We start from the raw sequence: 27,329 nt of genomic DNA, 5'->3' as shown, positions 1-27,329 counted from the left end.
AGTACTGTGGAGAGGATTGAATAAGGCATAGATTTTTTAAGGGAAAATCATGAATTAAAAATTCTGACAGAAATTATAAGAAAACTTAGAAATAGGCTTTAAGATTTAAATCTGGAATCAGAGGTCAGAGATAGGAATTTGGAAGTTGGGAATGTATAAATAATATCTGAAGCCTAAGTGCATGGTAGCCTTGTCTAGAGAGCCTAAACAGAGCCTGATGAACAGCAGTTTTTAGAGGTTGTAAGGAAACTGTTAAAATAAACAGAGAACGCTAAAAAGGATGGGCTAGAAAGGTAAGGAAAAATGGAGAGTGTGATATCATGGAATACCAGAGAAGAACATATTTCTGGAAGAGGAAATGGCTTGATGTGTAGGATATTACTAAGGTCAAGTTAAGATGGTTTCCTAAGACAGTCAAATATCATTTCTGTTGTTAAGACTCGTAGAATTAGTCCATTGATGATTGGTCTCTATTCAAAATTCCTTCCTTCCTTCTTGAGCTTACTATGTGCCTTGTATAGCAGTTTTTATTCTATTCAAATTATTATATTACCATGGTTAACACTCTTTACAGTGTGGTCTCCATCTTGCTAGAGATTTGTCTTGGCTGTTTTTGAATCCCAAACATCTAAAATGGTACCATGTACATGATGTGCATTTGATAAATATTGAAGAAAGTAAATAAATGAGCGATTAGGTAAATCGGTACTTGGGTATCTCAGTTTAGCTTTAAGATCATTAATAGCTCCTGAGAATGAAATACAGTTTGTCCACACAAGCTAACACTAGAAAAATTTAAACAACTTTTAAGTATGTTCTCATGACTTGAGGGGATAATGTTTATGTAAGAGTAATGAGGTTGGGAGAAAAAAAGGGCCTTAAGACTTCGAACTTAAATAACTTTTTGTTTTTCCGCTAGTATGTGAACTTTTCTGATGAGAGGTCTATATTATGAATTGCAGTTACAAGTATAAACAAGAAAACGTTAATGCTCAGTAGACTGATATTTATTATTGTTTGGAGAAATTCTCAGAATGAAAATGTGAAAATGCTGTTGTTATGCACTGAGTATTTACATTACTCAGTGATATGATTTGACCAGTTTTAAATATACTTGGCCAAGAGTTTTGTTAATTTGAATTAATTTAGGAATTTGTGGATGTCTCCTATTCAGATTTCTCATTTGCCTTGACTACTTTTTTTGATGAATAGGCAAGCAAGAAATAAAAATCCATCTGCTTTACTTAGTCGGAGAATATTTATTTAGAATTTATATCAAACACTGTTCATATCCACTTAAGTGTTTTCACTTAAACTTAAGGTTTATATTTTACTTATGTTCTTCTGTTTCAGTATTTGTAATAATTTGGGACATAGAAGACACTCTCATCTTGAACATTAATACATAAAATAATTATAATCTAATGGATAAATCTTTTATTTGTATTTCAGAGTGTTGCTGGTACCTTAGAATTTCAACCAGGAGAAAGATATAAGTACATTTCTGTTAACATCACTGATAATGCTGTCCCTGAATTGGAAAAATCGTTTAAAGTTGAGTTATTGAACTTGGAGGGAGGAGGTAAGCTGGAGACTCAAAATATCAAATATTTGCTTGTTCATCCATTGTGAGGATAGTTGATTCTATTAAGGAAATATGATCCTTTGAATCAATGTTACTTTTTTTTTTTAATGAGTAAATTACTAGTCTTTGGAAAAAGTACCCTGGAGGTTAATAATTACTTGAGATATATATAATAGACAGTTTTTGTTGGATAGTTGCTTTCTTTTCTTGGTGAAAAAAATATTTCCATCTCTCTACGTAAATTTAGAAAATTAGTTTTAGAAATTAATTTTCAGCTCGTAGTTTTATTTTCATAGAATTTGCTGTGAGGCTTGGTTTGTTCTGAGTTAATATTTCTAATGTTTATTATAAGGACACCACCTGTTGTGCTGTTTTTCCCCCTTTTATTACCCATTGGTCTTTTCCAAGTAGAGTGCTTTTATTTTTTATTTTTTAAATTTAGAAATATATTTACTATTATGTGTTTCTATGTAGCACAAAATATTGCTTTATATATATATATATATATATATAAAAGAACCCCAGAAATAGATGTGCTTTTAGAATGAAATAATATAATTGTTCTGAATCACCAAATTATTATTTTTATAAACTTTCAGATTTATTTATTTATTTGAGAGAGAGAGAGTGATTGTGTGAGCAAGGGGAGGGACAGAGGGAGAGGGAGAAGGAAAGAATCCCAAGCAGACTACTTGCTGAACACAGAACCCCATGTGGGCGCCATCTCATGACCCTGAGATAACTACCTGAGCCTTAATCAAAAGCTGGACACCCGACTGACTGAGCCATCCAAGCAGCCCCTGAATCACCAAATTACAGTTGTCATTCATAGTAGGCGCCCCTAAAATCACATCTCTCCTTTCTTCCTCGTTCAGTTTTTATGGTAGCTTCTTTAAAGCTATCTCCAGGTGTAGCCCAGGTGAAAACTAGCCATTTTAGATAATTTATTATGAGGTGATTATCAATAAAACAGTCAATAGTACTTTATCCTCAATTTTGATATTTGAGAGCTCCAATTTTCAAAGATTTTTGGGGTCAGAATTCATTTCATGGCAAAACTCATCTGCACTGAAGAGGCACTACTTACAGTCTTTATCCCATTTGGATGAACTATTTATATAGGTTTCTTTGCAGAAGTATTAATGTGTTTGATTTTCAGATGCTGCTGGGGGTGTTATAGAATGCATGTGATATGTACTATAGTCCCTATAGAAGTGTAAGAAATTGAGAATTGGTAAGGTATCAGCAGGACCGTCTCTTCATTGCAAAATCTGGTATTATTGTGTTATTATCATCTTCATGTTTTAATGAAGAAAGTTATAATACTGTATAAGCCATCCAAAGGGAGAGGTTGAGTAAAACAGAAATATTAAAATTGTCTTTTACTATGTAATGAGACTTTGGAGTAAGTGTGGAAAATTTCCCCAAATTTTCCTTCCCTGTGTTCCCAAAGCCCAGGTGAAAGCAAAGGAGGTCAAACCAGGGAAATGATTAAACAGCTTGGTTGACTGTCTAAAGCAGTAAAAATATGCTGGATGGCTGTTTGGAGGATGGCATGTAAAAATACCAGCTTTGTCTGTCTTCCAGAGACAAGTCCTCGTATCTCCAGATCATATTTTCATGACATGACTTCATTAATCAGGGGCCACTACAAAACATTTGAAAAGTTGTTCTTTGTATCACTTGTAGTTAGCAATACTTATGTAACAGAGAAAATGTTAGTGATCGTTATTGATTAATAAGGAACATTAAGTATTCTTCAGAAATAATATTTCTGATCATAGTGGTACTTGGTATTTTACGTAGAAACTTCTTCCCATATCTGTAGAATATGCATTGTATGAGTAGTCAGTTGAAAACCCATCTTGCAGACTCTGAGTAAGCAATAGTGGCAGAGAATCTCATTTTCCCCTCGTGAGTTGGGATTGGAGGTAAAGGAATCTAGACACTGGCTCTATTCCCCAAGTCATAGTAGCGAGTGTCTAAAAAGTGCAGTATTGTGAGGAGCTAAATTCTTTTGAGGGTCAAGGGAGCAACCGTTATTCCATATTGTTTTGTCTATAAAACCAACTCTGCATAAGATAGCCACCTGCATAGATGTTTTATGTTAGCCAGAGTGCATTGGTGTTGAACTTCACCCTCTCTCATGACTTGTAGATAATATGAGGGATGTACTGGATATTCCTTAAAATTCATTTTTCCTCTTAAGTCTCTAAGGTGATTTTAGATTTGGGTGCCATAAATTCTCATGTACGGTGTATCCTAGTCATGTTGAGGGGAAGAAAAGAAGAGCAGAGCAGATCTTAAACTAGCATGTCAATCAAGGACACTGGTAGAAGCACATAGGTCTGGATGTGGACTTGCTTCTCTTTCTCCTCTTCTTTTCCATTGCTGCAATCACTACGCTTCCTGTCTTTGCAAACTTTTGGTAAATTAATGGGCAGGGTATAAGATATATTGGAAATGAAGGTGAAATCACTTTCTCTTTATCATAGTCCTTATGCGTTGCCAAGTACTTTATTTTTTACATTATTTATTTGGTCTTTAGAGCAGTTCTGTAAAACGCAACAATTTTTTAGGTGAGAAAACTGAGTTACCTAGTGTTTTAATGACTTGCCGAAGGTTTTACCGCAGGTATCTTTCACAGCCAGGCCTGAAACAGATTGTTGTAGACTGCTTGTCTGGGTTTCTTTCTACCATGTCATTGGCAAAAGGGTGATCAAGACTGAGAATGGTAAATAAAGTGGGAATTTGAGTATGGCTGGAGGGAAGTGTTATGTGCATTTCCCTAATTTTGAGTTGATCGTGGTGAGCAGTAATGTGACTCTGTCATAGTCATATAGGCCTAACTCTGTGATTGTGCACAACCACAAATATTTTAAAAATATTTAAAATGTTAGAAACAATTTACATTGCTTTAAGTAAGTGATTTAAAAAGACAACTGGTTAAGTTGACAGAAATAGGAAATACCCGTTACAACTTACGTGGAGTATTTCCTAAAGCTGTGGATGAATTTTTAATAAATTGGTAGCTTGATGAATGTTATACTTTTCCCAAAAAACCCAATGTCATACTTTTAACCACTTCAAATAATTTATTTTCTGTGGAAGAATGGGTGTCATTAGGTGAATATTACTACATTTTTCTCTTCTCTGGATATGTTTTAAGAGCTCTCCATTTTCTCATTGTGTCAATGTGTATTGTGTGGGTGTGTCTCTGTGTCTCCTTGTGAAGTGACTGAATTCTTTAGGGTTGATGGCAGTGGTAGTGGTGACGGGGACATGGAATTCTTCCTTCCAACTATTCACAAGCATGGTAAGCAGCTGTTCCAAGGCCCTTTACTAGTCTATATTTTATTTTAACTTTTCTTTTTAGAGACAACAATACTAACCAATTATTTACACCTACTATGTGCAGGTTCTTCACGTATTTTAACTCAGTGACCATAGCAACAATTTTAAAGTATTATTTTCTCCATGTTACAGTTACCCAGTTAGGAAAGATTGAGTCAGAATTAAGTCCTTGCCTGCCTCCAAAGCCCAGATTTTCCTCTGTATGAACCAAATACAGTTTCCTGATTCTAACTGTAATAGAAATTTTGCTTGAATATCATTCATAAAATGATTTTTGAAAAATATTTTGCACAGCTTTGAATACCTAAAAGGAGAGAAATAGAACATTTGTATTTTCCTGTTAAATCCATCATGCTTATTTTATTTACAAAAAGAACCAGCAGTCTTTATATGTAGCATTTAATCAAAACAGATGGGAAAAAAGAAATTAAAAAGGCATTAAATGGGGAGAATAAGTTGCCAATCAGTGGGAGGGAATACTGAAAAGAGAATACATTTGAAGTAGATTCTTATGCAAGCATGATTCAGCTTTTTACCTCAAATATTTTTTTTTGTATTGGGAGAAAATGCATAGAATACTTATTTCTCAAGGGAGAACTTTTTCTAATCCTCAAATGTTCCTTTATCACAATTTCAGGTTTTATATTTTAAGGTTAGCACTCATGTTCGCACCCCTCTCATTCCTAACTTCCATCAATGCCTCATGTAACCACTGTATTTAATTACTCTGTTAGTTTTGGAATTGTTCATTTTCTTGTCTGCATATGTTAATACAACATAAACCCTGAACATACTTCTTAGGAAAAAATTCAGTACTTCTGTAGATATTGGCACCTCTTTAGTTACAAGATTGGAGTGTTTGGGGCCAGGAGAGGTAGATTTATAATGCCGTAATGTGATGAAAAAATAGGCCTAGAACTAATACACATTAAAAACCAGGAATCTATTCAGTCAGATTGATGAAAATCATAGGGAAACTGTTTCATAAAGGTAAGAGTCATTTTGGCTCATGTTCTTCTGAGGTCAGCAAAGGTCGTGGGAGACTTTCCTCATATACTCTGTGTGGAAGAATGTTCTCTTTCATAGGGCAGAAAAAGAAGAACAAGTTTTCCTTATTCATCTCCCAAGTGCTTATACAGCACTTGTATATCACATTGGTGCCAACATAGAGAAAGGTCATAAAAGCATGAATATGTGTGGCAACCGTTTGTGTCTGCCTTTCTTTCTAAAACAAATTAGAATGTACTCAGTGAATGGTACAACTCTTTTCAAAAAGTTGTTCCTTGGCTTTTCCTTTGGTTTGTAAATTACTTATTAACATTTTCTTGCTATTTGTTGGAACTTATTCATGCAGCCAGTCTAGGAGTGGCTTCGCAAATTCTAGTGACAATTGCAGCCTCTGACCATGCTCATGGTATATTTGAATTTAGCCCTGAGTCACTCTTTGTCAGTGGAACTGAACCGAAAGATGGGTACAGCACTGTCACATTAAATGTAAGTACAGTTTTCCCTGCACTCTTAGACACTTTCTGTTCTTTTAAAACTGTTTTTTGTGTTATGAAGGTATCCTTTAAGGGTTTTTCCCCCTTTTTTACATAGAAGGGAATGAACCTAGTGGTACACACAATACAAATTTGTAATTGAATAGTGATTTGACTTTTGTCTTTGTATGTAGTTTTGCATAAAAGTTTGTCTTACGATTTTAAGGAATCCTGACTCTTTAAGGAATATAGTGGAGCCATATAAGTATTATTTTATATAGATTTTGTATTAATTCACTTAGGCTGTGGGAACAGATGTCTCCTAAAGCTCAGTGGCTTAATGTAACAAAGATTTGTTTTTCCACTCATGGTATATCTCCAGCTTAACTTGGCAGTCACCAGTTACTGAGGGGTCAAGGGTCACAGAGACCACATCTCAGCAGGTGCTTCTGTTGTCACGGAGGGGAAAAGTGTGGATGTGGAGAACTGCATGCTGGCTCTTACAGTTTCTTTCTCCAAGTAATTCTTAACATTTCCACTTAGACGTTTTTGGTCAAAGCAAGTCACATGGCCATGCATAATGTTAATGGGTAGAAAAATGTAATCCTATCCCACGTCTCTCCCAAAAGGAAAGAAAATCCAAAACATTTGTGAATAGCAATAATAGTGACAACTCTATATGATGTGTGTGTGTGTGTGTGTGTGTGTGTGTGTGTGTGTGTGCATGTACGTGTGTGTACTTCCTCCTCTGTTTTGTTCCAGTTGGGAATTAAGTTGGATTCTATTGTTAAACAACTGGGAGGAGCTAGAAGCTTGCTCAGCTTCCTCAGATTTTATATAAATAATGAAGAAAGATCACTCAATGGCAGATCTTCAATAAATTGTTATGGAGTGACTTGAGCAACTTTAGAAAGGATAACCAGTTATTTAAAAAAAGAAAAAAAGAATTAAGGGAAAAGATCAAGTTTTATAAAATTCCTGTCTTGAGTGTAATTTTGAGTTAACATTCATATTTAAAGGTATTTATTCTTCTTAATGTATTATTGGCAAAAGTACTTCTTACTTCTTAAGTATATTTTATCCAACTTTGGGAGAAATGTGTTTTTTGGTGAATTTTCATATTACATTGAAGATAAAAGGAAATGTAATTGGTTTTCAAAAATGAGTTTTATGACTAGCTTTTCAGAAAATATCACTGATGTCTTCCTTACTACCATCTTTGTAATAAAAGTAAAAATTTTCATGAGTGTGCTTAAATAAAAGAAATTATTAATTACCTTTGCTTCATTACTAATATATGATTGGAGAAAAGATAGAGCTGTAGTTTAGTTAGAAGCTAAAATGTTCAATCAATGTGTAGCTTCATGCAACAATCACTTTTTAAGTACTGTAGGGTCTTCAAACACAGGCAGTACTTTTCCCCTGCCATCAAGAATCTTATATTCTTGAGAAAAACTTGTAGAAAGTAAAATAAAAATTTAATATCCTGCTATCATTCTGTATTTACAAACCTCTAGATCAATGATTTTAATCCCTCTTTTAATACATTTTGCTATTAAATATTTTATAGATTATGAGAAGCCACGGAGCTCTGTCTCAAGTGACTTTGCTTTGGAGCATAGGCTCTGACCCTGATGGCGATCTTGCCTTCACCTCTGGCAATGTCACATTTGAGATTGGGCAGAAGAGTGCCAACATCACAGTGGAAGTACTTCCAGATGAAGATCCAGAACTGGATAAGGCCTTCTCTCTGTCAATCCTCAGTGTCTCCAGTGGCTCCTTGGGAGTTCATACTAATGCCACATTAACAGTTTTGGCTAGTGATGATCCGTGTGGGGTCTTCATCTTTTCTGAGAAAAACAGACCTATCAAAGTTGAGGAAGCAGCCCAGAATATCACCCTGTCAGTGATAAGGTTAAAAGGCCTCATGGGAAAAGTCCTAGTCACATATGCAACCCTGGATGATATGGAAAAACCGCCTTATTTTCCACCCAGTATAGCCAGAGCAACTCAAGGAAGAGACTATATACCAGCTTCTGGATTTGCTCTTTTCAGAGCCAATCAGAGTGAGGCAACCATAACTATTTCAGTTTTGGATGATGATGAACCAGAAAGATCGGAGTCTCTGTTTATTGAGCTACTCAACTCTACTTTAATAGAGAAAGTACAGAATCGTCCAAGTAAGTAACCATCAGTGTGTTGTTGTTATAATTACTATGGGAGGTAAGAATCCTAAACAAATAAATTAAGAATTGGGTATAGTAGAAAATTCTATAAAAATAGTAAACTCTAACTTTGAAAGCATCACCTTACAAAAGTTTACCTATAAGACAAATGGAAGTGGGACACTTGAAAACACAAAATTATGTTTTAAAAGTCTCTTATGTTCCCAAACTAAATTGTTAAAAGCTTCTGTATAATCCAGTACAACTGACCTCTAGTACTATTGTATTATATATTGTAGCTTCCAAATCATTCTAAAGTCAATCTGGGGATTCCATGGACAGCCCTGGTAGGAAGATCCTGAGCCTCTCTCACCTTGATCCACTGTGGAAGATTCCCTGACCCATAGAGCCTCTTTGGCGATGAACATGTGGGTCCAGCAACTGCATGAGGGAAGGGGGACAGAAATGCGTAGCAGTAAGAAATTCTATAAATTTGTGCATCACTGAGAGTTGAGAAGAAGGCACTGGTTGGGGATAAGAATGAGGAGTGACCCACATTGGGCAGCCAATCTGGTGCAGCAACTTCTTGTGAAAAGTAGCAGCTACTCTCCCTGGGGTTGTGGCTCAGGGGTTTTATAGAGAGAGCTGGGTGGCTCCTGTTAGAGAGCTCTCCTTGAGCTTGCGGAGCTGAAAGCAGTTACTGTGTTACAGCTTGTCCATTAGTCACATCTCTCTAAGAGGACACAGAACTTTAGAAAGGTGTTTTTAAATAAAGGGAAGAATCTCGATTTCCTGGAATAAGAGAACAAATAAATGGAGAAAGATTAGTGATATGAATTTGATACCAATGTAACATCAGTTTTAGGGTAATATTTATAAGAAAACAAATAAAACCTTCTTAAGGAAACTGGAATTACATATTACAAAAATAAGATTTCAAGAGCTACATGTTCACTGTGTTTTGACGTATAGACTACAGTTTCTCATAAATAAATTTCTTCACCTTACCATGATACTTGGATGGATATACTATATAGTGAGCAACATTCTTGTCCACAGCTAAGTAATTGTAGCTCAGGATTATAGAAGGAAATTTACTTTAAAGGACAACTGCTAATATTAAATTCAGATTACATTCAAGGTTAAAATTCTCACACAATACCCATCTTTTTTTTTCTTAAGATTGAGGAACAATTTTAATAGCAAATGAATTGTAATAAAATCCAGTGATTAGTCTTATTGAGTAAGAATTATAAAATAAAGTCTAGTTTTCAAGGAACTCGCAGTTTATTGAGTGAGATGGAAATAAAACCAGAAGGGAGTGTCACATACAGCAGTGGCGAGGAGGTGTGAGTGTTGGTGTAAGATAACTTATGTTCCAATATATAGTAACAAAGTATTGGACATAATCTTTTTTTGGCCCCAGGTTCCTTACCTATTATACAGAAATATAATGGGGCTTAAAGTTAATGCAATATCTGGCACATGGTAATCATTCAGTAAATACGGACAATTATTGTTAATAACTTGGTATATGCAGAATATCAACGTGCTATGGGTCAGGAGAAAAAATTGACATGTATTTTATGCTTGTTGTGTTCCTGGAACCATGCAGCATTCTTGGGGCATTTCACAATAGGCATAAGATATAATGTGAAATAATTAAGAACTATTAAATGCAAATCTGTGTGATATTGACTAAATTTTTTTAAAAAGACTTTTATTTATTTATTTGACAGAAAGAGATACAGCGAGAGAGGGAACACAAGCAGGTGGAGTGGGAGAGGGAGAAACAGGCCCCCGGCTGAGCAGGGAGCCTGATGTGGGACTTGATCCCAGGACTTGATCCCAGGGCTCAATCCCAGGGTCCTGGGATCATGACCTGAGCCGAAGGCAGATGCTTAACAACTGAGCCACCCAGGCCCTTGACTAAATTTTAATAGGCAAAAGCAGTGCAGGACCTGATAAGGTCTCCGTTACTATACTCCGAGTATAATCATTAACTTTGAGGAGAGCAGTATGAGAAGACTGGTGATCAGCATCTGGGTAAGAGCATAGCACAGAATGAACGGTTTGGATAATTGAAGATTTTATATCTGGTTTGATGAGGAATTGTATGTAGGGAGCAAGAGATCAGACAAACCCTCACAGGATGCCTCTTGATATGTCTACCAGGTACTGGCATGATACCGTATGTGACTTCCTCACCATCTTTGTGCCTCTGATTACTCATTGATAAAATGTGGACCATGTTACCTGCCCCACAGAGATGGTATAGGGATTAAATGACTTGATACAAGAAAAGTGCTTGGAATAATGCCTGGCAAATTCTTTTCTAATCTAGTTGAATTTAATTATGTTAAATTGATTTATAGTTTTTTAAAATTTTTACTATGATTTAATTTAGCATAGTCTGTGGGTCTTTATCATTGAAATTAAATGGTGTTATTGTTTTTAGATTAAATTGTCAGAACATGTTAAATTTTATTATCACATATTTCCAAATACAACAACTGTTAGAGATAGTCTAAATATCAACTCAAAATTGGTTACTGCTAATAAAAGTTTGTTGAAGCTTCATTTGTGTTAAAAGGTCACTTTTTATGTTGTTTTTGCAAGGGTGCTGGTTAGAATTGAACCTAGAAAATAATTTAGAGAGAGTTTGTAGAAAGTCCTGAATGCCTTCAATACAAGCTTTGCTGTCTCTAAAATTAGTGGAAAGTGAGAAGAGAGCCTTGCAAGTATGGAGCACACTTTATTGTATCAGCATTAGGGAATGGGGTGCCTGGGTGGCTCAGCCAGGTAAGTGTATCAGCATTGGGGTAGCGCTGAGGCTGACTTTACATTCTGGACTAGGCAGTTCAGTGACTGTTAGCTAAGATGGGACACAGGAGTGGGTTTGTGAGCAAGGACAGAGAAACAGGCAGTCATTTAATTACAGTATGATGATTTGCAGCCAATCTTTGAGGACACAAAGCTTAATGACTTTCCTACTCGATTTTGTAACTGAAATGCTGTTTTTAAAAAATTTTTTGTCATGCTGGTAATTAATTAGAAGAGCATAATCCTGTAGGTGTCATCATTATCTGTTGTAATATTATGTAAAGTGATGATTAGTTACAATGTCATGATTTTTTGCCTTTTGACAAATTTCTAATGCTTATTAAAATATTCCTGCAGGAAAGCTATTCCTTTGCTAAAGATTCTATAATAAAAATCTCCCTAGAATGTAAAGCTACAAGACAGTAGGGACTTCCTGTTTAATTTGCTTTTGTTTCCTCAGTGTCTAGATTAGTGCTGGTCCATAGTACTCAGTAGTGTTTTTTGATAGAAATAGTAGAGAGAAACACCAAATGAGGATCCCATTTGGCTGATGGAATCTTGCTGAGGTTTCCTGATGACTTTTGGCCAGTTGATAGAATTTTGATAGATTAGCTTTTCTTGTCTTTCAGTTCCAAATTCTCCACGCCTTGGGCCTAAGGTAGAAACTATTGCTCATCTAATCATCACTGCCAATGACGATGCATTTGGAACTCTTCAGCTCTCAGCTCCAGTTGTTCGAGTGGCAGAAAATCATGTTGGACCCATTATCAATGTGACTAGAGCAGGAGGGGCATTTGCAGATGTTTCTGTGAAGTTTAAAGCTGTGCCAATAACTGCAGTTGCGGGTGAGAAAGGACAATCAAGGGGCAGTGATGTGTGTTGGAGGGAAATTATATTCTTAATGATCAAAAGCCACTTACAGATGTAGTTAGAAAAACCAACCAGAAAGCAGTAATTCTCTTGCATTACTTTTAAAAGGCATAAACTAGAGCTTTTATTGTGTATTTATGACACAGATTTTGCAGAGTTTTTGAAAAATGTTAGCAAAACAGTATGTGAATTTTTAAAGTTTAAATGACCAAAATATGCACAAACCAATGAAAAGTAAATCAGGGAAAGTACTAGGCTTTCTCTGTGTGTACTTTTTCGTTATGTGAAAGGGATTCATGTGTAAATGATCCTGAGGAATGCAGGATAAAATGTGCAGCCGCATGGTTGCAGTGCTTGGCAACAGTCTTGCCTCTCAGCCCATTTATCTTGCTTGTTTATTTATTTATGGAGAATGTGGAAGAGGCAATGGCTAGCATTGAGTATTCTATGTAAGCAAAATGATTTCACTGCCAAATGCAAACATTAGGAGACTGCCTTTTTTATTGGTGCAGTTTCAGCATCTAGAGGGAGAACTGCCCGAGAGCTATCCCATTAGAATCTTTCTGCCATGCACTCGAAGGAACATGAGTGTGAACGGATAGGATAACACACTTGATATTTTGAAATAAATGATATTTGCTTGAAAAGATAATAAGTCAGGCTCACCTAGACCCTAAGGGGGGTGTACGTGTGTGTGTGCATGCATGCAGGGTGGGTAGCCTAGAGGAATGCCTGACTGTCTAGGGGGCCCTACACATTGCCCAACAGTGGGGATGAATTAGTGTTCTCAGAAATTAGCCCTTAGGCTACATAAGAAGACTCCTATCCCTTCCCACTGTTTGACCAGAACCAAAGCTGCTGACAACCTGAGCAGTATGCAGTAGCAGCTTTTAATCCAGTTTTTAAGGAAAGCCCATCGTTTCCAGCAAGAACATTGATGATGAAGACATGCCTATATCTGTACAACAGTATAACATATCTTTCTAGTGTGAGGTCAGAATTTTAGTTCTGTTCTTTGTTTTAAAAGGATTGTGCACATTTTCTTTCTCTTTTGTAGATAAGGGGTTATCTTTTAGTAATGGATGACTATATATTTTTGTCTCTGTCCGTATCCATTATCATTATCTGTGTCTGTATATGACAAATAGAAGAAATTATGTATACATCTTTTAAAAATGAGAGGATAAACTTGAACACCCTTTGGAGGTCTTTTCCATTTTTTTATGATCTCAAACCTATTTTTTCTGGGAAGAGAGGTAAAATCTTTTTGTTTAAAATATATGTAGTCAGTATCCTCAAAAAAGCTTTACAAGTATATCTATGGAGTTTGATATGTCATAGTATTTTACTAGTGTATGGGCATTTTATTATCATATTTGGGAATAAATCTTAGCATTTTGCTTTTTATCTTTATAGGTGAAGATTATAGCATAGCTTCATCGGATGTGGTCTTACTAGAAGGGGAAACCAGTAAAGCTGTGCCAATATATATCATTAATGACATCTACCCTGAACTAGAAGAATCTTTTCTGGTGCAGTTGCTGAATGAAACAACGGGAGGAGCCAAACTAGGGGCATTAACAGAGGCGATCATCATTATTGAGGCCTCTGATGACCCCTATGGATTATTTGGTAACCAAACTAGTTTGTGTCTTTCTTTTAACTTGTTGATATAGATCATACATTTCTTTATTTTTAGGGACTTAGAATTAATTTGATCATGTTTCCCTTTTTAATCTGCTGTTACCAATATATAGTATATCTATGCACCCTCCCTAACAGTAGTTAGTGGTTATTAAAAAAAGAAATCAACATCTTAGCATAAATACAGAAGGGACAAACTTTTAGGCTTGTAAGTCACATCTGGCTTCTAGATGTGTTTTGTGGGCCTTAGACAATTCTTTCAAAAATTAATTTACATAATTTTACACAAAAATCTGGATTCTTTCTTGAGTAGCAGGAAATCTGGCAACATTGAGCCTCCCTTCCTGCATAGCATCAATCATGGGAGCAAAATAGCAGCCATCTCTTTGGACCAGGCTTGCACTATGCAATTAGCCAAAGAACTCACTAGACCTACTTCCCTCATGAGTGGTACATGCCTGACCCCTATGTGATTCTCAATTTGTGATTTGTGCTTCTGTCATAATGAGTAATAATGGAAATTTTGGCAGGCCTGACCAATTAGTATCACAGCATGTTACTCTGATTTTGGGGGGTTTAGCTATTTATATTTAGACTGCGTAGGGGGAAAAAAACAGCTATCGGATGATAATAGTTAGCTCTTTGTTGCCTCAGTTTCACTTTGTATTTGAAATTAACTTTGTTCTGCCCTTCAGGTTTTCAGATTACTAAACTTATTGTAGAGGAACCTGAGTTTAACTCAGTGAAGGTAAACCTGCCAATAATTCGAAATTCTGGGACACTCGGCAATGTTACTGTTCAGTGGGTCGCCACCATTAATGGACAGCTTGCTACTGGTGACCTGCGAGTTGTCTCAGGTAATGTGACCTTTGCCCCTGGGGAAACCATTCAAACCTTGTTGTTAGAGGTCCTGGCTGACGACGTTCCGGAGATTGAAGAGGTGAGAGGAATGGCTAGTATAGAATGACACTGTAAATCATACCTTGTCTTATAGTGACTAGAACAGATGGCTGTTGTTATGGCATTTATAGACAATGTTAAGTTAATTATTTCTGCAAGAATTTTCAAAATATGGTAGTGTAAAAGTGATTTTTACAGATAAACAGAAACAAGAATATTCTGGAAAAAGATCTGGTACATATCGCAGTTCACTAGTGTAAATTCTTTGTACAATTACATTGTATTTTCCCACATTTTCATTAAATGATTAAATATATTTAACATGTATATTTATACATTTTTCCATATAAACTCTTCATTTGTTTGTATCGAGACTCCCTCTTAGCTTGAGTGTGGGCCAATCGATCTTAATTAAATTTAGATTTTGATTTTCTACTTATTCACTTATTTGTTCTTCAATAGTTTTGAAAATTTGCTATATGACAAATACCATTCTAGACATATCTGCCTGATACTTATTTTTCATGGTGAAGAAGCTAGGTGGCAAATAAAAATAGAGTCTCGATAGGAAAGTTGATTCATTACTAACATATATTAACTGAAGATGATTTTATATTTTGAAATTCAAGTATTATGAAAGCCTAGGTGTCATTAAGTTACTTTTAATAGCATTTATTCTTTAATAATATCAAATTTTCATAGAAGGGAAGTTCATAACATTTCATTTGAATGCTAATTGTATTTTTCAGGTCTAAAATATTATATATTAGTTAATACATATAAAACATTTCTCCTTCCTTCTTTCTAAATTTAGGTGGCATTATGATATGATGTCTTCTGTTTTAAATTTTGTCAGAGAATTTCCGTTTAAGATAATGTGTGAAATAAAGCATAGTAGATTAACTACTTATGAAACATATACACAATATTTTCCCTAAATAAAAAATATATAGAATGGACATACAAATGTATTATTGAAATATTAACTATAAACAGGATCTTAAAATTGATTCACAAGATTACATACCTGAATATTAAGGAATTTAAATGGCCTGTTTGTTATGTATAATTGTGCTTTACTATGAAAAGTTGCTAATGTATTATTCTGTTACATGTTGGGTTTGTAAATGTAATGGGGGGAGTTCCTTGGATTAGATGTTTATCACCCACCTGCATCATCGTTATTTTAACTTCAGAACTGGGATTCTGTTAAGGAAATTTTCACTGTATTTTTAGGTTATCCAAGTGCAACTAACTGATGCCTCTGGTGGAGGTACTCTTGGGTTAGATCGAGTGGCAAGTATTATTATTCCTGCCAATGATAATCCTTATGGTACAGTAGCCTTTGTTCAGTCGGTTTATCGTGTTCAAGAGCCTCTGGAGCGAAGTTCCTGTGCTAACATAACTGTTAGGCGAAGGTATATGAAAAAATGGCTTGCATCTGTGGGGGGATGGGGATTGTGGGTGGCGGGAGATGAGCTCTTGTGCAATTAAATAATTTAAGTTTGGTGGTTATTATATAATGTAAATTCTTTTATAGGTCTGGTAATTTACTAATTGAATTATGCCTATGAATATGAAGAGCCCAATATATTTATCATACCTATTATTAGTGAAGTAGATAATAAATTATACATCATCAGGATTTCTATCCATAGAAAGTTATTGCTTTAATCTATTATTTGTTTGAATTAGAACTTAAATACAACTAGCTTCCAAATTAAAACATATTCAGATGCTGTATGAAGTAGGTGGTTTTCAGGTTGTTGTTTTCTCCGTGTGTGTGTGTGTGTGTGTGTGTGTGTGTGTGTGAGGCAGTGTAAAGTTCACCGAACTCCTTCAGAAATAGAAAATTAGGGGTCTTGGGGATTTGTGGCAAGTAATTACATTTTCTTAAAATGCACTCATGCTATTATCATTATTACCTTGTTTCAGTGAAATCTGGTAATGAAAATTCATTTTCTAATTCTGTTTGATAATTTTGAAATGGATATGATTTGCATATCTTGCAGGATATCTTTATAGCTTGGTTAAGAATAACTATTGCTTAATTGGAAACTAGCAAGATTCCTTGCATGAGAAAATAAAATGTTGAAAGACAAAGATAATTAAGAAACATAGCTGTGTTTGTACCGTTCCTTTCTGTACTTTAAAAAAAAGTGAGAACTGCAGTCAGTATTTTCCTTTTCTATGTAATCCACAGATTGCTTTGAGTGCTTAACCTGTCTTTTAATTGTCACTCCACATTTTAGCGGAGGGCACTTTGGTCAGCTGTTGTTGTTCTACAGTACTTCTGATATTGATGTAGTGGCTCTTGCAGTCGAGGAAGGTCAAGATTTACTGTCCTACTATGAATCGCCAATTCAAGGGGTGCCTGACCCACCGTGGAGAACTTGGGTGAATGTCTCTGCCATGGAGGAACCCCAGTATACCTGTGCCACTTTGTGTCTCAAAGAACACGCGTGCTCAGCGTTCTCTTTTCTCAGTGCTACTGAGGGCCCTCAGTGTTTTTGGATGACATCATGGATCAGTCCAGTGGTTAACAACTTGGACTTCTGGACCTACAGGAAAAACATGACCAGGGTAGCATCTCTGTTTAGCGGTCAGGCTGTGGCTGGCAGTGACTATGAGCCTGTGACAAGGCAATGGGCCATAATGCTGGAGGGTGATGAATTTGCAAATCTCACAGTTTCTATTCTTCCTGATGATTTCCCAGAGATGGATGAGAGTTTTCTCATTTCTCTACTTGAAGTTCACCTCATGAACATCACAGCCAGTTTTAAAAACCAACCAACCATAGGACAGCCAAATACTTCTACAGTTGTCATTGCATTAAATGGTGATGCCTTTGGAGTGTTTGTGGTCTACAGTATTAGTCCCAATACCTCAGAAGATGGCTTATATGTCGAAGTTCAGGAGCAGCCCCAAACCACAGTGGAGCTGGTGATCTACAGGACGGGGGGCAGCTTAGGTCAGGTGACAGTTGAATGGCGTGTTGTTGGTGGAACTGCTACTGAAGGTTTAGATTTTATAGGCGCTGGAGATATTCTGACTTTTGCTGAAGGTAAGTGATGGTTCTAAATGGCTTTTAGTTTCCCCGGGCAAAGTCATCGTGGTTAATTTTTAAGATAATGTTCATAAGAGTTCTTACTGTGTAGATTCTTGCTAATGTATACAAGTGCAGTTTGGTTTAAAAAAGAAGTTAGTTAGCTTGTTAATGGTTGACGCATGAGATACGTAGGCTAATGTGTATCTTTTTTAGTTTATTAAAAAGAGAATGTTTTCAGGGAGTGTGTGGATTTTATTCCTTTATAGTGCTGGCAGTGCCTATAAGGAAACAGAGGCAACTCTAAGGCAAATTCTGATTTTGTAAGGGAAATTACCAAAGTTCATACTATTTATACTTAGAAATTATTTTCATTCAAGATTTATCCTGATTTGTCTAGTACATGTAAAAAAGCTTCCCAGTTAACATTCATTTTCCTAGCTACTGATATTTCTTACCCACGAGAATCTTCAATGAAAATAATTTCTAAGTATAAACAGTATGAACTTTGATGATTTCATTCATACTAAATTAAGCCTAGGGATAGATCAATTTATAATAATGTTCTTAGGCTTGAATGGGATAGCTACTATAAATTTTCCTGAATAATATAGTTATAGATAACTTGGCTCACAGATTAGAATTAGAGTCAGAATCACTGATTCTTTTTCAGGACTAGTTGAATCATCTAATGTTTGGAAGTTTGGAAATTTCATTTGTTTAAAATAATTGCTTTGGGCAGGGGGAAGGTGTCTTTATTAAGATCATTGTTTAAATCCTGATTTGGGCAGTTATGGATTCCATATAGTTTTTAGCATAGTATTTTTCTGATTAAAAAAATGTATACTTATAGGAACCTCACGATATCCAAAAAAATGAAGGAAATAAGTGTTATTCACAATTCCATGTCTTAGAGCAATTAGTTGCATTTTTTTTTTAAGGTTTTATTTATTTATTTGACAGAGAGAGAGACAGCCAGCGAGAGAGGGAACACAAGCAGGGGGAGTGGGAGAGGAAGAAGCAGGCTCATAGCGGAGGAGCCTGATATGGGGCTCGATCCCACAACGCCGGGATCACGCCCCGAGCCGAAGGCAGACGCTCAACCGCTGTGCCACCCAGGCGCCCCTGTTGCATCTTTTTTTTTGTTCAACTTTTTTGCATATACTGTTTTTGGAAATAGTAATTGGGGGTCATGATCATGATTCATATGTAGTATACTTTTTGAAATATCTAATAAGCATTATGTTTTAGAGTAAATTTTAAAAATAGTATATCACATTTCTATAAAAGTTATTTCCTAGTAAAGGATTTCGGTAATGATGGAATATGATATGTTTGGTGGAGTGGGGGGTACGGGTTAGTATTTGGTAACACTTCTCCTTATTTCAAAGGAAATAATGAAAATTTAATGAGGATAACTGGAGATGAAAATTTGAAGTTAGTTTTTCCAGCAGCTTTAGTAACTACAAAGAAAGTTTTCATGTAAAGTAATACCATTATACGAACTAGTATTACCTTGACTTGTAACTTTAGCATCACAAAATGGACTATATTTAATAGCTAATCTAGATTCTTAGATAACCTATAGTCTCTTGAGGCAGTTTTGATACTGTGAATTGATGAAATGCAGCAGGGTCATGAGAGAACATGCATTCATATCCCCTTCCTCCTTTTTCCTGCCTTTTCTCATCTCACCCTTTCATCCTCTTTCCAGAAAGTGGGAAGGAATTAGGTGGAGGACAATAGGCTGAACTGCAGATGCCCTGTTGGGTTTAGGGATGTTCATTGCTGCTTTATGTACTAGTGGGGTCCTAGACCAAATTGAAAAGTAGACGGCTTGAGCCTTGTCACTGTCACTTATCCCTTTGAATTCCTCTTCTGCCTCCTTCCTTCATTTGCTCACATTCTGGAAACTGGTATTTGATGCTGTCATCTAGTTATCCAAAGACTCATGTCATTCAGGCTGCTTCTTTCACTTAGAATTTGCCATCCCTTTCCTGTTTGCCATTTTGACCACCATTCCCTAAGTGTTCCTGGTCTTTCAGAGAGGTATTGGCTTGATTACCTGAAGAAAATTATTCACAGAAATGCCAGAATGAGAATGAGACTCCATTCACCTCGAGAGAGAGGTGTTTCTCAACAGAACGTACTTTAGAAGTCCTTTCTGTAGCCATGTCGTTGTTCTAGGCTAAAGACCAGGAATAAAACCATGATTCTTTGAAATAATTCTACTCCTTAAATTTTTCCATAATTCAAAATGTCCTTCTCCACAATCTGTCCATATTAAATACAATTTTAGTGTTTTATATGTGAAAGGATATACAGATTAACATAGAGCATTGCTTGTAGTTACACTAATATTGCTCATACACTAATATTTACATATTTTTAATTAACTTTTTAAAGTGGAAGTAATTTTGGGCCTTTGTAGATTCTCTGTGTTGGTGATTTTGTTACTTTGGTTTTTATTCCATTAATTTTTTTGTAGGTGAAACAAAGAAGACAGCCATCTTAGCCATTGTGGATGATTCCGAGCCAGAGGATGATGAAAGCATCATAGTTAGTTTGGTGTACACTGAAGGAGGAAGTCGAATTTTGCCCAGCTCCGACACTGTTAGAGTGAACATTTTGGCCAATGACAACGTGGCGGGAATAGTTAGCTTTCAGACAGCTTCCAGATCTGTCATAGGTCACGAAGGTGGGTTCCTTTTTTTGTTCAGCATATTCATTCTCTTTTCTATAGAGGTCATTTTCTGCTTATTCTTTTAAAGTTTCCAGTTTTTTTTTTTAATCCTTTCATTATTTTGTAGAGCTGTGAGCTGTGTATGTTAGTATGCCTGGAACTTAGCTGGAAAAGGGGTCTGTTGTGAACTGTTTAACTACTTAGGAGCCTTGCAGATTCTAGCTTGCTTCCCCCCACTGGTGTGGTTTTAGGAAGTTCGTCAAACTTGGGATGCTTAGCTTTCTCATTTGTTAAATGACAAGAAATATTACTTACTTCATAGGTTTCTTAGTGAGGATTAAATGAGTTAAAGAATGTAAAGTGCTTATCACAGTTCATAGCAAGCGTATATGTACTTAGTGGTAGTTGTTGATATTAAACAGTCAAACATTGGCTCCTTGTTCAAAAGTAACAGTTTGTAATTTGAGAGTATTTTACCCTGGATTTTATATTGTGTTGATATATTTTACGAACGAAGTGCCAAACTAGAAAAAAATTAGAAAATGCCTATTTTTTTCTTAAAAAGTAAGAGTTTTCTTGAATCTTAATATTTTACATCATATGTAGGATTTTGCATCTACAGGCCAATTTTCGCTTCAAATATTTTAGCAGTGTTTTTTTTTTCTTTGAATAAGTCTGTTTGAGATAAAACTGGGTGTTTAGTAGCCTGTGTTTCACTATAGTCTGTGCTTAAAAATATTAAATAAGTGTACCTCAGAAAGAGAAGAAACAGCAAGGATACAGATCATGTATTTGGCTCTTTCACAGATGAGAAAACTGGGACACAGCGAGATTAGGTGTCTTGACAAGGTCGTCCAGCTCCTTAGTTGCTGTGCTTGAAACTAAATATGTTTTAATGTGTATTACCTTATATACTTCACTATACTCCCAACTTGTGAGTTGATTTAACTTACCAATGCAAATGTCTGAGCTATTTTCCATCAGTCTTTCCTTTTATCAGTGGTTCAGAATCTCATGTTGTCACAGCAATAGTGAGTAAAAACGACGAACAGGTTGCTCTAAGTCGAACCCAAAGACAGATCAGCAACTCTCAAAAAATTATTTGTAATATAAGTAAAAAGTCACTGTAGAAGTTAATGTTAATAATAATGACAACAACAATACATTTATTGAGGGTTTTCTGTGTGCCAGACATTTCACATCCATTATTAAGATAATTTGAATAACAGCCTTATAAAGTGGGTATAATGGTATACATCTCGTATTCTCATAAGGAGAGTTAATTTCTGAGAAATTAAGTAGCACACAGTTATTCATAGTGGTGCTTAACCCCAGTGCTGCCTGAATCCAAAGCCCATATAATATAACAAAATTTGTGGAAAGAAATTATGTTTTGCTTGAACTTAAATCTGCTGCAGAACTCGACATCGCAGGAACTTTCGGCAAATATTTCAAGTGATTTGAGTTGGAAGAATAATGACTTTGAGTAACAATATTTGTGTGAGAGAAGCCAATTGATGAGAAAACTTGACTCTCTCATGTTAGAGGTGGAAATTAGATTTTTAGAGATAATAGTTGAACTCAGGAAAATTAATAGTATCTTTGTGGATAGAGGAAAAAAACAAGGTGTCAGAGATGGAGCTGTGTGGAACACAAGGCTAAGGTGCTAGGAAAGGAAAAAGACCTTTCTGGAGAGAGAGAAGTCTCTGCCAGAGGTGGGAAGAGACCAAGATAAGACTGTGTTTTCATTAATTATCAGAAAGAAAGTAATCACTATGTCTTATGCTAACATGGGCATCCTGTGAGATTAGATTCCCAAATGGGCTGGAGGAGGCAGTGGTAAGTGTAGAGGATTTGAAAGGAAAACTTGGGATGGGAAGCAAGTATCTAAGGACGTAGAGGTCTTTGGGCAGTGCTCCTCAACGAAGGGGCTTCAAGTCAACGCCCATCCACAGAGTGTTTGCTGCTGATTTGTGGCAAGATAAGCTTAGAAGTTCAAATAAGCCTTTCTAGAAACTTTTATAACATTTTCATTTTGCTGAAGTTCAAAAGCATTGACTATGGGCTTATGATTTGTATGTCTCTATGGGTTTTTTTTTTTTTTTTTTTGCAAAGAGGAAAAAGGATTAGTAATTAAAGTAAATGGCCTAAATGTGTTATTGGTTTAAAAATGTGCATTATCGGGGCACCTGGGTGGCGCAGTCGTTAAGTGTCTGCCTTCGGCTCAGGGCGTGATCCCAGCATTATGGGATCGAGCCCCACATCAGGCTCCTCTGCTAAGAGCCTGCTTCTTCCTCTCCCACTCCCTCTGCTTGTGTTCCCTCTCTCGCTGGCTGTCTCTCTCTGTCAAATAAATAAATAAAATCTTAAAAAAAGAAAAAAAGAAGAGAGCATCTTTTAAAAAAAAAAAAGTGCATTATCACATTACTCTAGGAGCATAGGTTTGGTACCGGAAATAAAACACTGAATTGCTTTTATTGCTTGCATGTGTGCTCCCTAGATTTTTCATATTTTCTAAATAAAAATTGGAGTGAATTTTTATTCCTTTTACTTTCCTATACCTTTATTCCCAAGTTTTTTTCCTCAAGTCTTAATTCATTTTCTTTTTTCAAAAACATTATATTGAACCTGAACGATTCAGATTTTTGCGTGTATTTTTTATGTTACCCCAAGCTTGCACAGAGAAATGTACCAAGCATATATGTTTGTCAAATTGAATTAATGAAAACTTCATGGTGATTCTTCAAGAGAAGTGCTAAACAAACAGGGTAAAAAAAAAAAAAAATCATGCCGTGTGGTCTTAAACAATGTTAACACTGCTTTTGGCCTAGTGTTGGAGTTTCATTTATGTGGTTAGATGTAAAATGTGGACCATGCTGAACTCCTGGCTCTAGAATACATTTCCAGTACGTGGGGAGGAATTGCCTTAGTGTTTAACAATGTATTGAATCCTGTAGAATCTATTTCTCTTTTTTTGTGCTAAAACAATTGGACAGATGCCCAGTGGTGAATATTACTTTCTTTCAAATGGAATGGGCAAATTTAAAAATATGGGACAATAGATTTTTACTGTGGTTGAAGACTATGCATACATGTGCCCTTTATAAATCCATGTTAGATACTTCACTCAGTCATCCAACTCAGCAGCATCATAATCATCATGTCATATTCATTGGATTTAAAAATTTGCCTTTTTAAGAGACAGTTTGAATCTTCTTTAAAAAGGCAAAGACTTGAACAAGAAATGCAATTCTTTTTAAAAATACAGAGCTGCTGTATTAGAAACACTCAACTTGTTTCTTGATTGTTTATACTGATAGTTTGTGTTGCACAGTGTTCATATCCCTATAATTAGTTTAAATCATTTTCTGGCTATTGTAGAGGGCAGTTAATTTGGATGGCCCATGTATAGCGTGTATACATGCATCTATTAAAGTATATTTCCTGTGTGTTAATTTTCCATTATTACACACAGTGTAGTTGATGTTTATCTTTTAGAAAAACTCTTGGTTTGTTTTGGGAACAAGTAGACAAAATAGGGTTATTAAAATACATTTTATGTTTATATTTCTTAATCTGCATTAGGCTAAGCCTAGACGCTATATGATAGATCGTCCGTTTTAGAGTTAAAAGTCCAACTTTTGGTGGACTCTGGATTTTATATCAAGATGAGCTTCCGGGTATGTTGTCAGACTCTTCCGTGGATAAGGGCCCTATTTAGGCCTTCATCCTGGTCAAACGCTAGAAGACAGTATAGCTCCTAGAAAAATGTTAACATGAAAATTACAACCTACCCTCTCTAGGACATTCCTTTTTCCTTTCCTTTGTATTTAAAAAACAAAGCACTTGTTTCTCAGTCTTGTTTTTCTACAACTGTTCTTTGACCCCTCATCCAGGTAGAGGATAACTTTCTGGTAATTTTTCCCAGGAGACATTTTAAATGGACTTGGTTCCTGGGAGTCTGCTTTAATGAGGAAAATCACTACCTCCATTTTGATTATTTGTTGGGAAAAATTTTCACACTTCTCATGCTTTTTTCACATGATTTGCAATAGGCTTGGCTTACAAGATTGTATTTAAGAAATACTTTCTTTACCTTTTATTTATGTGTGCATGTGTGTGTGTGTGTGTGTGTGTGTGTCCTGCTTCAAATTGTGTTTCTTGCTATATTTTCTTGCAGGTTACTTGCATGGTAACTTGTTTAATTTTTAAAGGTGATATGGACTGAGTGGTATTAGACTTTGAGGGTTTTACATGTAGTAAGTTTGTAGGAGGATTTTACTTTGTTTCTCTCCTTAGCATTTCATTTTTATTTTCACCTTTTAATGGTATATTATTCCCAAATCTCCATGTACAATCTTGCAAACATTTTTTATTATTATGATTATAGGTTCCCCTTCAACATGGATCTTTGTCGACCTTTGTTTTGTTTTCTTGCCACTTGCGTTCATAATGCATTTTTAGCACTTGATCAAACTTCTATAATTTTCTTCTTGAAGTTTTACTAACTTTTGTGACTTAAAAAATTTGAAAAACCATGACTCTTTAAACCTTTTTATTTGTGTCACCTGACCACATTGTAGGTGAAAGTGCTTGATTACTCCAAGGCTCTCTTTGTGTCTCTCAGTAATAAACTCTTCGTTTAATACAAAACTGCCCTATGAGAAATTCTGCAAGGTGTACAATAGAGGAACTCTAGGATTTCTCATAGTCGTGCCTGTTTTGTTCATATGAATTACACAAGTAACACAAATTTTGAATGATATACTGGCAATTATGGCTGATTGTACAGGCCTTCAGTAACCCTGAGACAATCTGATTCCTAACTATCAGTCCCTATATGGTTAAAAAAACAAAACAAAACAAAACCTAAAACATAGTCTACTAATGTAATGGTGATTAAATTTTTTTTGTATTGAAACACTTAAAAATGTATACATTGAAGTGTCTGAGAAAATGTTATTTAAACCTCTTTCTGATGCTTTGCCTTCTTATGTTTTCCACTCTCCCAAAATAATTCATTGCACTAAAGTTATTTGTGCTAAAATTTAGTATGAAAATTTTAGTGTGTCGGCACTATTTGGCAACGCGTAAGACTTTTGAATTGAGTGTATTTTCAGCAAGCCATGTGGTCATCAACAATACTCCCTAAGAACTTACTTTCCGCTTTCAGCGGTTTAAAAGAAACGATTGTCACGATTTTCTTCAAATTTAAAAGTATTATGTGAGGATAAAAACCAGGAATGAAAAGTACAAAGTGTCTAAAATACCTCAATTATCCAGGAAGGAAAACTGTAACTTTGGTGAAGTTACAGAGGCTCATGTACAAATTTGACACCTTTCCTTTGTATTTCTTTTTATAAAACAAAATCATTGATGGTATATGTAAGTTACAATTTAAAGAAATGTGATTTTCAGGTATTTGCAAGCATTTTTTTATGCATGCATTGTGTAAAATCACATTGCATATCAGTGTAAGGAATTTGTGTCCTTTTGAGAAGTGAAAGAAGAATTTACTTGTGTTATTACTAGTTTTGACCATAAGGCCTTTATTATTTTCTTTAATTTACAGAACATTTATGTTCTGGTGCATGTTTTGGAGTGTATAACAGTTTGTGTTTCCCATTTTAGCATGTGCTTTTGGTAACTTTTACATATTGAACTTCCTGAAGTTCTACTAAATGAAAGTATTTAAAAGTGGGATCCCTGTGTTAATAAACAATAAGCATGTATAAAGCTTCTGAAAAGTCCAAAACAGAACAGCCTTGTAATGTTCTTGGAAAAGGTGCTATAATATTTGCATGTTGGGGATTTGAGTTTTGTTGAGTTCCAATGTTGTTTATTTTCCATTAAACATTTATCAATCTGTACATTTCATTTGCAGGAGAAATTTTGCAATTCCATGTGGTAAGAACACCCCCTGGTCGAGGAAATGTTTCTGTTAACTGGAAAATTGTTGGGCAAAATCTAGAACTCAATTTTGCTAACTCTACTGGACAACTGTTTTTCCCTGAGGTAATACCACAAAGAAAAGATTTAACACAAATATGTAGAGAAGACAGTGTATTTTGAAGAAAATGAGAAAACTCTGATGATGTAAAACAAAGTTTAACAGAGATTAATGGGAGAGTTTGCTTAGAAACCTAGAGGAAGAACATTACCCAAAGAAGTTCTAAGACTTAAAAAGTGAGTTTGTTTTTTCCTATATACATGGCAGAGCTCCTCGAAGGAAACAGGAAAAGTCAACTTTGTATTTGAGCCAAGCTCTCTTCCTGCTCTCCTGGCCTCCCACTTCTGGTGTCCACTGTGTCGTTCCAAACATGATGGGTAGTGCTTGTCCTTCTGTCTTACTCCTCACTGTCTCAAAACTTTACGTGCAAGAGGATAGCAAATACAGCTCTAAAAACAAATATCTTTTTATGTCCTGTTCACACCATATTTTTGAGGTTTCATTTAGAAACTTTCTGATAGTTTGAAAGAAGGCAATTGGTGGGAAATAACTTTATAAAAGCTTTTTTTGGGTAGGAGATCAGCACCGTTTAATCATCATCATCTCCTTTCCATACTCACTCAGTATGAATTCTTGTTTGATAATGCGTTCTATATTCTTTTTCCTCCTCATTTCCACTCCCTTAATATTAAGCCAAGCTCCATAACGTTCTGCCTTGAGTAACTGCACTGGACTCCTATACTTGCTTTTCCTGCAACACGGCCTTCTTTTTCATGCTCCCATTTTCCCTGTTCACCACTGCTGTAGAAATCCCCCAACGTATTGCTT

The 27,329-nt window shown here is 35.6% G+C and overlaps 1 protein-coding gene across 3 annotated transcripts in view; it reads left to right on the top strand.

The window, feature by feature from the left end:
* ADGRV1 (adhesion G protein-coupled receptor V1) overlaps positions 1-27,329 on the top strand; it is a 507,877-nt gene that overhangs the window by 92,737 nt on the left and 387,811 nt on the right. For all 3 annotated transcript variants that reach the window (XM_045796286.2, XM_045796287.2, XM_045796288.2), the window contains exons 25-35: positions 1,453-1,582; positions 4,821-4,901; positions 6,294-6,433; positions 7,991-8,600; positions 12,038-12,253; positions 13,695-13,910; positions 14,618-14,862; positions 16,059-16,240; positions 17,075-17,886; positions 20,357-20,566; positions 26,436-26,566. In XM_045796286.2, coding sequence (XP_045652242.2) covers positions 1,453-1,582; positions 4,821-4,901; positions 6,294-6,433; positions 7,991-8,600; positions 12,038-12,253; positions 13,695-13,910; positions 14,618-14,862; positions 16,059-16,240; positions 17,075-17,886; positions 20,357-20,566; positions 26,436-26,566 — 2,973 coding nt within the window. The remainder of the gene's footprint in view (positions 1-1,452; positions 1,583-4,820; positions 4,902-6,293; positions 6,434-7,990; positions 8,601-12,037; positions 12,254-13,694; positions 13,911-14,617; positions 14,863-16,058; positions 16,241-17,074; positions 17,887-20,356; positions 20,567-26,435; positions 26,567-27,329) is intronic.

The sequence above is a fragment of the Ursus americanus genome, chromosome 5 (assembly GCF_024610735.1).
Source record: "Ursus americanus isolate L20-20 chromosome 5, mUrsAme1.1.p, whole genome shotgun sequence".
Lineage (NCBI taxonomy): Eukaryota > Metazoa > Chordata > Mammalia > Carnivora > Ursidae > Ursus > Ursus americanus.
This window is presented reverse-complemented; position numbering and strand designations above follow the sequence as displayed.